At 30.8% G+C, this 11,322-nt stretch overlaps 1 protein-coding gene across 4 annotated transcripts in view; it reads right to left on the bottom strand.

Annotated features, from left to right (window-relative positions):
* Positions 1–11,322, bottom strand: part of LOC107627869 (uncharacterized) — a 29,504-nt gene continuing 18,182 nt past the window's right edge. For 3 of the 4 annotated variants that reach the window (XM_088503988.1, XM_088503989.1, XM_088503990.1), the window contains 8 exons: positions 10,118–10,936; positions 8,902–9,609; positions 6,957–7,721; positions 5,648–6,295; positions 4,395–5,240; positions 3,065–3,808; positions 2,113–2,955; positions 1–522 (listed from right to left, as the gene is read on the bottom strand). In XM_088503988.1, coding sequence (XP_088360114.1) covers positions 514–522; positions 2,113–2,955; positions 3,065–3,808; positions 4,395–5,240; positions 5,648–6,295; positions 6,957–7,721; positions 8,902–9,609; positions 10,118–10,936 — 5,382 coding nt within the window. In that variant the 3' untranslated portion in view covers positions 1–513. Of the gene's footprint in view, positions 523–2,112; positions 2,956–3,064; positions 3,809–4,394; positions 5,241–5,647; positions 6,296–6,878; positions 7,722–8,901; positions 9,610–10,117; positions 10,937–11,322 lie in introns of those variants that run through there. The other variant, XM_088503991.1, reaches the window with a different exon arrangement.

Here is an 11,322-nt window from a genome sequence, read left to right as displayed (position 1 = left end):
TGTTGAAAACTTAATCACTCCTGTATTCACATAAAATGTCACGTTTAACACACTGTTATCATCCATTATCCATGAGTTACAATGCAATCACATTTCACACACACACATGGCTACACTAACATAGATCATCCTCAACCCTATTTTTTAGTCTCTTGTTTTTTTTTTTTTAACTTATAACCACACCACACATGCACACTTTTTTTTTTTTTTTAAAACTTATATTATGACCACGCCACACACACTACTCTTTTTTTTTTTAAAACTTAAAACCACACCACACTTGAACTTTTTTTTTCTCTCTTTTCTGTTTTGGGTAAACTTATAACCACATACACTAAACACCTGCTTTTTTATTTTCCTTTTTTAATTTTTTTTAGTGTTTTTTTTTTTTTGAAAAAAATAATACAACATAAAAGAAGTCAAATTGACAATATTCCTTCCTCTTCATAAATGTCTTGTCCATGTGGGTATCCTCATTTTGTCTCTAACTTCATTACTGGAATTAGATTCCGCCTAATAAAACTGTTAATACAACAGTGTTAATTTAAAAAAAGATCAAATAAAATTGAAAATTTGAAACTTAAGTAATATATGCAGTAAAAAAATGATGGTAATATAACTCTCAACCTTAATTTGGGATCTATTAGAAAGGCAAGAAGACAAACACAAAGGATTTTGTTTTGGACAATAATAATAACAACAACAACAATAATAATAAATTAATAAAATAAATGACCATTTGTACTCATGAAAGATGAAAATGCTGACATATATACCCACACTAAATCGAAACTAAACTTGTACCTACGTAAGATGTCCTCCGTGTGACAAAAGTACCCTAAGTGGCACTCCAACTCTCCAAAAACAAGGTACTTTTGTCACACGGAGGACATTTTGCGTGGGTACAAGTTTAGTTTTCATCTATTATGAGTACATATGTCAGTATTTTCATCTTTTATAGATACAAATGATCATTTATTCTAAATTAATAATAAAAACCAAATTTTTGCTTTGAACCTTTTCCAATCATTGCCTCAACATAGTTAAAAAATAAAATTAATAAAAGAAGAACAAAGAACAAATTAAATAGCACTTTAAGGTTTAGTCACAGTATTATTACTCTCATTAAGTGCATCCAGGATCCAAGATTCAATAAGGAAGTGGATTATTTCGGTATATACTATTTAGTCCTATACAATTAATTAATGAAGTATTTTTTTCTAAAATTTAAATACCAGAATAGAAACTATGTAACTAGTTTTATTTTCTAACAAAGATACTTAAGACTTAACCTAAAGTGAATATTCATCCTGCTAATGTTTTAAACTTAATTAAGAATAAATAAGGTTAACTGATGATTGGGTCAAGATCAAGCAGATATATACGTTTAGGTTTACTACTTGAAGGGATTTTAATACTGGTATATAATAAGTAAAATTTAGGATTAACAAAATAAACCAATAACTCTGTATTGAGGTTGGAAGTGATTACTGAATCCAAAAGCATTTGTGTAATAATGGGAAGTATAAGAAATAATGAATGATGTATGCCGTTCCAACCAAATCTAACTAATTAATTAATCATTTCTCTCAGAGAATCTAGTGGCTAAGACTTCAACTGAATAAAAGTCATAAAACTTTGAGTAGAAACGTAATTCCATATGATCTTATGCAACATTACCATCTTTCCTCTTGGTAGCTCTGACCATCATTAACATAACTAAGGAGTTTGTTGAATTTGAAACACTCATAATGGGGTGTGTTGTTAAATAAGCAACTTAATTTGATTTACGCAAAAAATAATTATAGTATTTTACTAATCAAACTAAGTATGTGCCACCTTAATTAATTTTTTTTGTTGAGCAAACTGACACAAAACATTCTTGACTTAGTGGCAACTCTCTTTTATGTATGCTTACATCTGTGACCAATATGAATAAGGAAAAATGCATGACATATCAACTTAGTCTCTTAGTTAGCATGAATGTGTAAACAAAAAATGTACTCTAAATTGTTTTTAACAAATTTAATGATTATGCACAATGCACAAAAGAGAAAGGAAACTTTAGGTGGATCAGAACTTCAACTAAAGAGAAAGGAATACAATACATACCATTCCTTCAAATGCTTTCGGTATAGCAGAGTTGAGATCAACTTCCAATAAAACTGGATCTTTATCCTCCTCAAATTCAACTTCTGTCCACCTGTTGACACTAACAGCACCTGCACAAAAGCTCTCCATCTTTTGGCAATCGATTAGTGAGAATTTGTCCAGTAATGGAAATTTTAAGGCAGTGTTTCCATTGTAAAACCTTCCAAGGTTTGGTAGGGAGCAAAGGGACAGAGTTTTCAATTCAGGAAACACTATTATCTCTTCTTCAACAAGCTCTGATGACTCTTCTGTCTCTTTTGACACTATCTCTTCTAATGATTCACAATCTTTTACTGACATGTTCTTCAGTTGATGCAAAGTTCTGCTTGTTGAAGGTGTGAACAAACTCACAAGACCATTGCATTCTGATATGTTCAATTCTATTAGGCTGGAGAACGATACCTTGCTTGGTACTATGCTCCTCAAACAATGACACTGGTCTATTAGCAACTTTTCAAGATTTTTAGAAATGAGATCCATCCATGCATATTCTAATCCAATGGACTTCAGTTTAGACAGCTTAATCAACTGCAAACATTTTAAATGAGGAAGAATTCCTTTGCCGTCGTCCATGTTGGGACTCTGAGAGTAGAATATCTCTTTGAAAGAGCTACAATTCACAGCAAGATTTTCTATGTTTGGAAGCTGTCCGAGTACTTCATATGAAAAAGTATCTGAATCATCATGAAAACATTGCAATTGAAGAGCTTCTAATTTTGAAAGGTTGTTCACATGAAACTGTCCATGCAACATCATCATGATCTCCTCCTTGCTGACTGCTAGAAACTTCAAGTACGGGATTACCTACAAGGGAAAAAAATATTATCAATTCAGCATACTACATAAATGATAGTCAAAATAATCAATAAGACATGGATGTATTAATGTCATAAAGATTAACAAGACATGAAACCTTTTCTGGCAAGAAAATGGCTTCATTCTCTGCTTGTGGACATTGAAATTCCTGAGACTCAAATTGGAATATCTTCAACTTTTCACAGTGGAATAAGTGCACTTCCTCTAGCTTGGGGCATTCTAGCTTGTGCGGAGCAGGGTAAAAACATTTTAATTCTGGCAAAGACCACAATTTTATGGAGGTCATGCTTTGCAATGCAAACTCTTTAGGAGCTCCTTCAACAACTACTTCATCCTTTGTAACAATTTCCACCAATCTATCACACTCGATTACTTCCAGTTTCTCAAGTTTATTTAGATTTTCAGCTACAGATGTTGGAAATAACCTTTGAAGGTTGTTGCATCCATGAACATAGACTTCTTGAAAGCTCTGAAAGTAACTAATTTGTTGAGCAGGATCTGAATCCCAAACATGTTCAAGATTTGGTAGCTGCTCAATAGTCAATTTCTTTAAGCCAGATCTTAAAGGATTGATCATTGTGTCTTTTGCTTCATGTGTCACTTCAAATATTTTTTTCACGGAATCACATTGTCGCACTACCAACTCTTCCAATTTGCATAGCAAACTGAGTATGTGAGAGGGTATTACAATAGACGTGATGAATTCACATTTTTCCACAATCAAGATCTTCAATCTGATGAAGCACAAGGATGGAACTCGAAATGGATCATTCCATATTCCATGTATCATTGGGTGTTCGCTGAGCTTCAAGTCCTTTACTTCCCTCACAAATTTTGCAACCTGTGCATGAAACATAACAAAAATGTTAAATTAATCGGTCCACATGTTAATTGACTACACAAAATCTAGTATTTTGACCCAACCTTAATTCTCATTACGTATACGTTTTTTATTACATCCTTTTTAGAAATTAAACATCTTATATCTTCATAAATTTTTCTGTTTTCCACTTAAAAAAGTCATATCATCAATTAAAACTATCACATAAATTTTTTGCTTTTATATCTTGAGTATTCATACAAGATTTAACTACTCAAATATGTTCTTCTAATTCTCGTATAATCTTATTATTCTAACTAGAAACCTTATTATTCTAATTCTCGTATATTTAACTACTCATATATATATATATATATATATATATATATATATATCTATATAGCATATCACTTAGCTAAAACTGTGTCGATCAATGTTAATTCAAGTTATGATACGATTATTCTGACAGTTAAAGAATAAAGATTGGTAAAGTAAATAATTTTTTCTCATTACAAATTAGTATTTGTTGTTATAAACACTTAAAATGTATTGAGAAAAGTTTGTCTCTCAAAGAAAAGTAAGAAAGGAAAAAAAAATACATACATACCTCTGTCTTGTAAGTGTTTCGTAAGGTAGAATTGAGATCAACTTCCAATGGGGTTCTATCACCTCTAAATGAGTCATCAAAGACTACTTCTGACAACTTGTTAGTATTGATGGTACCTTCACAGAAATATTCCATCCTGTTGCACTTAATCACTTTCAATTTCTCCAATGATGGAAAGCTTAAGGCAAAATCCCCATTGTAAAATCTTCTAAGGTTTTTTAAACTCTCAAATCGTAATTCTTGCAGTTGCTCAAATACTATCTCATCATGAATTGATTCTTCTCCTTCATTAGACATAATCCATTCCATGGATTTACAATTAGATATTTTCATCTCTTTAAGTTGAAACAGACTTTTAGCTGTTGCAGATGTGAACAAATATATCATGCTATCACATTCAGATACAGTCAAATGCGTCAGATTAGAAAAACAGACAGGAGAAGAAACTAAACTTGTTAAACCAGAGCAGCTTTTTACTTCTAAGGTTACCAGAGTTTTGAGAATTGATGATTCTAGTATCCAAGAGCATTCAAATCCTATGGAAATTAGTTCAGAAAGAGAAGCCAACTTCAATTCTTTAAGATGTGGTAGAAATTGGGTGCAATCCAAATTAGGCCTTTTAGAGCAAAATATCTCTTTGATAGAACTATTTTTCAGTTGGAGAGTTTTTATACAGGACACCTTTTGGAGAAATGTATATGGAAGTTCATCAGACTCAAGCTCAACATTAAAACTCTGCATATCAGGAACATTTATGTCGCCAAAGTGGCTTCCGTCACATTCTTCATGTCCAATCATCTTCGCTTCTCTTTCACCAAACAACATGTTGGTCAATTTAGGAGTAACCTGGACAGAGGAAATGAGGTCATCAATTCAAGTTGTTAGAGAAATAACTAAACCAAATGGACTTAATCTTAAATTATTAAAATTATAAGAATGAATACCATACAAGAGAAAAATATACATATAGCACAACAAATACTTTATATATTTGATAATTTTATTTTTGGAGGTGGGAACGAATATATAGACTCGTGATGCTGATCACAAGACATATCCACCAATATATTTTGAAAAAAGATAAAAAAAATATATAAAATACATTATTTTTACATATAAATCATACAGTAAGAAGAATTTATAGGCACTGTTATATAACACAATTCACTACCCATATTACAAGATATTTTAACCTATTTACCATTAGTAGTCTCATGTAGGAAATATAAAGCAATCGCATAATTAATAAGTACCTCTTTGAAAGAGACTTGGTCCTCAATTTGTGGATCATGACCATTCAGTGTCTTCATTAGGACACAATGCAATGAACAGTAAAAACAGTTGAAGCTTGGTAAATCCAACAGTGTCAATGAAGTCAAACGTGGGAGCTTAATAAGGTTTGAAATTGCTTCTTCTGGTGTTGTTTCAATCCCTGCAATGATTTCCACCAAGCCTTCACAATGTTTCAACTCTAGATTTTTAAGATTGACAAGATCCTTGCCTACTGATTTTGGGAACAAGCTTGTAAGGCTTTTACATGTATCAACATGCATTTCTTGTATAAGTTGAAAGTCGAGTACCCCGTCAGGATCTTCATTCCAAATGCTATCCAAATTCGGCAGCTTTTCAAGTACCAACTCCTTTAGCGAAAATTTAATTGGTAGGAGTGTCTTGTTTTTTGTTATGCATTTCACATCAAATATAGTTTTCACAGAACTACATTTTTGAACTTTCAATGTTCGCATGTTATTTAAAGAAGGAAGTAAATGAAGAGGTATTACTTCGGATAGAAATTCACATTGATGTACAATCAAGGACTCCAAATTACCAAAGTATGCTTCAGGAATTGGCATTGAGCCACGCCACATGTCTTGAAAATATAGGCTTTCTCTGAGACCAATCTACACATGAAAACAAAAATTCTGTCAAATCACAAGTGATATAATGAAGGATAATTAAAAAATGAAAATTTTGTATATCAAACCTCTTTCAAACTTTATATAGTAGATAAGTATATTGTTAGTAATGAAAATTATTAAAATAAATAATCTTCCAATATATCATGACATATCTTTTGTTTTGATTTTATGGACAAATTCTATTAGAATATCATATAGATTTAATTAGATGATAAATCATTTAAGTTGAAATGTTTATAGTTGAATTTTTATTCCACCCACTAAATATTACCATAAGAATTTTAAAAAACATTTTTTTTCATATATAGTGTCATAATTATTTACATGTAATACGTATTCTTTTAAGATCCTGCAAGTTACAAAAATATAATGATAAAAAAAAGTTATAAAGGAAGTCAAATAGAAACTGAATAAAGTCATAGAATTTCAAAAATACTGTAACCTCTCCTTATGAAAGTAAGGTTGTTATGTAACATTTGAATATAGAAAAGAGCATCTATCAAATAAAATATTGTAACCTTTCCTTATATATAATATAATATAATATACTAAACTCAGAATTTGTTTATTTTTTGTCTATTATTCTGATTATGTAGTTTATACTATGAGGGACATTTTTACTTTGAAATAATAAAAGACGTACTTTCTTGTTATTCATTTTGCGAATGGTGGTATCAACATCAGCTTCCCATTGGACTTCGTATGGATCATATTTGTTTCGTCCTGAGCGCAACTTGAGTGAATTTAGATTCATTATGTGGAAGTGGGGACAGAATGTTGTCATCCTCCAGAGTGTGTGGCCAAAGATGGATAAGTGTTGCAATGCTGGAAAATACAAAGTACGTTTGCCTGAGTATAACCATCTCAGCATTGGCAGCTCTTCCAGATGCAAAACCTTAAGCTGCTTAAATATTATGTTCTCATTAGATTCATCATCCTCTTTGCATATTATCTCTCGCATTGAATCACAATTGCTTATCTCCATATGCTTGAGTTGACTCAAACTTTCTGCTGTTGAAGATGTGAACACATACAACAAACCATCGCAACCACTTACAACCAATTTCGTCAGACTAGAGAAAGACACCTTGCTTGCTACTAAGTTCTTTATATGATGGCAATACTTCACTTTCAATGTTTGGATATTATCAAGGATGGGGTGTATCCAAGAGTGCTCCAAACCAATGGATTTGAGTCCATCAAGAGCATGTAGCCTTAACCCTTTGAGATCGAGATGCGATAGGAGTTCAACATCATCAGCCTTAGGTTTTTCCTCAAATACCACCTCTTCAACCCTTTCTTCTTCTGACTTTTCAAATTCAAGTTTTCGAGATTTTACTTCCCAAGTCAACTTGGCGCCTCTCATATCAAATGATAATTTCTCCAGGCTCTGAAATAGGAGATTAACCTAACAAGCAACACAATCAAAATGGACTCGTTTTAAGAACAACATAAATTACTTTGCAGATCTAATAGTGAATAAATAATGTAATTTATATAGAACTATGGCTGGATTTATTTGTTGATTGCTCTAATTCTTAATCACTCACTAAACAATTCTAATAAACTTAGGTAACATTGATTAGACAAAGAAAAATATATGCCAACATTTTTTCACACAAATACTTTTTTTGAAAATTTTGTGGGATAGAAAAAATTTTCTGCAATTTATTTTTTCTATTCTATTAATTGCAAGCAGAAATATAAAGAAAATTGTAGGCAACTACCAATGGAAAAAATGAATAGATTTGTTTTGAAAACAAAAATTAAATAAGTTAAAATATATAGTACTCTGCACCTAATAATGAATAAATTATTTGATTCACATAGAACTTAAATAAATTGACATGCAATGATAAATTATATGAAATAGCAGGTTGGAGACAGAGTTATTTAATTGAATATATTTCATATTTTATAATGTTAAACATGACAAACTATGATATATATTGAGAAAAGGATAAATCATCAAAATATATTATTTTGCCACTTTTGTCGAAATAAATCACTTTAAAAAAAAATAAAAATATGACAAATATCAAATGATGAATACTCACTTCACCATCATATTAATTCCATTGTTTTGTTTTGATGTTAAAATATAGTTTTTTTTTAATAAAATGCAAAAATTATTATTTTTATAATAAAAAAATAAAGATATCATATATAATATATATTTTTTTAAAACATTTAGTTATAATCTTTAACTTTTTATCTAATTTTAATATTCAATAAAAAAATTTTCTAAAATGAAAGATACTTTACATTTTTATAAATTCAAACATAATTTTGATGGACTACAAATCTTTAATATTAGCTTTTTAAGCCTATACAAATATACAATATTTTACCTTGTTGTCTTGAGCTCTTATATTTAAAAAAATATTACAAAATTTGTATTGCTCATCAATATTTACATTGAAGTTTCTGTTATATCTATGATATTGGACAATTTTTTTCTTAATTACGGCATTATTTAATTTTCTTATTCCTTAACAATGATTTTTGTTACGTTATATAAATTTTTATAATTGCTTGGTTAATGTAAACTGATTTCAATAAAACTATAGAATCGTCATAAGAAGTACCTGCTCGATTGGAAGTAAAACTTGTTGATCTACAAAAGCTTTCGCTTCTTGACAACTGAGTATCATCCATTTACAGACTTGTATATATAGTTCTTTTAGCTTCGGAAATTGAAGCTTTTGTAGTCCCGGATAAAAGTGTTTGAGCATTGGCAGCTCTCTAAGCACCAGTGAAGTCAAAGAAGGAAGCTCAAATGTTTTGGTGTCTCCTAATTCTGAGGTTCTTTTATCTTCTGCAAAGATTTTTACCATTTTCTCACAGTGTTCTACTGAAAGATTATTCAGCATGGCAAGGTCTTCAGCAATGGATGTTGGAAACACATATTTCAAACTATCACATTTGTCAATGCTCAAATCTTGCAGAGCAGAAAAGTGAATAATTTCTATTGAATCTATGTCCCATACATGTTCCAAATTTGGTAGATTCTTTAAAGATAATTTTTTTAAACGAGACAACCCCATTGCTTTTGTCACCTGCTTATTGTTACTCTCATCCATATTAAAGATGACTCGCACTCCATCGCAATCGGATACTTGCAGATATTCCAAATTCTTAAAGCAATGAAGCAAATGAGATGGAATTACATGCACAAGATAACCACATCTCTTCACAACCAAAGATTTTACATTCTCAAACTTGTTCACTTGCACCACAGTTTTGTCACACCATACTTGTTTTAAGTTTGGATGATTCGAAAGCTCCAAAGGAACCTATAAAATGATTGCGAGAAGAAAAAAGGGATCATTTCTTACCTTTTAAAATTACTGTCATTGAATTTTTTTTTTCTAAAAATAGTTACAAAGGTTTAGTTATAAAAGATAAGTATATATTTAAATGTATATATATATTCAAGCTTTTGTTAAGTTATATTTTAGCAAAGAATCAGAATATATATGAAGTTCTTCGACAAAAAATTTAAAATGACTTAACTAAAATCAAAATTAAAAAAGATAGATGTGTTAATATAAATTATAATATGTATATAAGTAAAAAATTATACAATTCAATAAATGAAATTAAAAACATTGAGAATATGAATAAAAATTTTCAATTGAATATAGTGCATGTCGAAATGACTAGTATAAAAAACAATACAAACTTGTAATTTGGTTCAATATTTAGGAACGTACCAAATCCAAGTAGAAGGGGATTAAGAACAAAGATATGGAAAATGAGCATTTAATTGTATAAATGAAGGAGCACCGAGTAGGCGAGTACCTTATACATTTGAATGGTGGCATTCAGGTCTCCTTTCCAATATCCTTTCTCTTCCTCACTGGCAAGTACGCTTTGTAGCTTGGGCGCTGTTATGTGCTTTGCGGTGAACGTTTTCATCTTGGGACATTCTGTCAGAGTCAATTTTTCCAACAATGGCACCGAAAACTCACAATTCGAGTTGCTACAGAAACTTGTGAGGTTGGTTAGGTCTTTAAGTTCTATATTTATCAAGTTGGCAAAGACAATTTGAATCCCCTCGTCATTTTCCTGCTCATCCTGGGTAACTATTTCATTTAATTGATCACACTTCTTTACCTTCAAGGTGGTGAGTTGAACCAAGCTCTTTGCTGTTGAGCATGTCATTAGAGTTTTCAATTCATGACAATAATATACTTCCAAGTATGTCAAGTGAGTGAAGGACACCGAGGAATGTGCCAACCTCTTCAATTTGTAGCAAAATAGTAAAATCAAGCGGTGCAGTGATCTCTGAAGAGCAGGATCTCTTTCAAATCCAATATCCTCCATCTTCCATGCATTCAAAGTTAATTCCTTAAGAAGTAATACGGTTCCCAATCTTTGCTTAGCTGCGGTGTTTCCACTTGGCACGAACTCTCTAATGTTAGAATCATAACCCAAGTACAAGATTTGTAGATTAGGAATGGTGTGGAGGAAGCAGTATAGAGTCTGGTCATGATGGCTCTGCCATGAGTAGAAGATTGTAAGCTGTTTCAAAGAGGTAAAGAGGTACTTGCGTGTGTTGCTCAGTAACCACTCTACTCCTTTAGAGTCAATAGTCAGATGCTCCAAGTTGGACATTACCTATATACATCAATTTATACAACTCATTATCAAATAAACTCCAATTACACCTATCCAAAACCCTTTACTCTTTGAAAGGGGAAATTTGTGTGCATAAATAAAATTTTGTTTTCTATTATGTGTATATTTTTTTTATGTCAAAGCAAATCAAACCACATACAATATAACAAGGGTTTCCATTGGCCCTCATTATTACAGAAACAATATTTTTACTACAACAAATTATCGGATATAATCTTTTTGTAAACATAAGAATTTTTCGAATATACATTTTTTTAAAATAAAATTATATTTTACAACGAGATATTTGTATAAAAATAATTGAAAAACCTTTGGGTGTTTTTTTTATGCATACAGTATCTTTGGGTGTTTTTTTTTTTTTTTTG

This window comes from Arachis ipaensis, chromosome B2 (assembly GCF_059453495.1).
Source record: "Arachis ipaensis isolate K30076 ecotype BB chromosome B2, ASM5945349v1, whole genome shotgun sequence".
Classification (NCBI taxonomy): Eukaryota; Viridiplantae; Streptophyta; class Magnoliopsida; order Fabales; family Fabaceae; genus Arachis; species Arachis ipaensis.
Note: the sequence above shows the minus strand (reverse complement) of the source record. Positions and strands in the feature narration are given on the sequence as shown.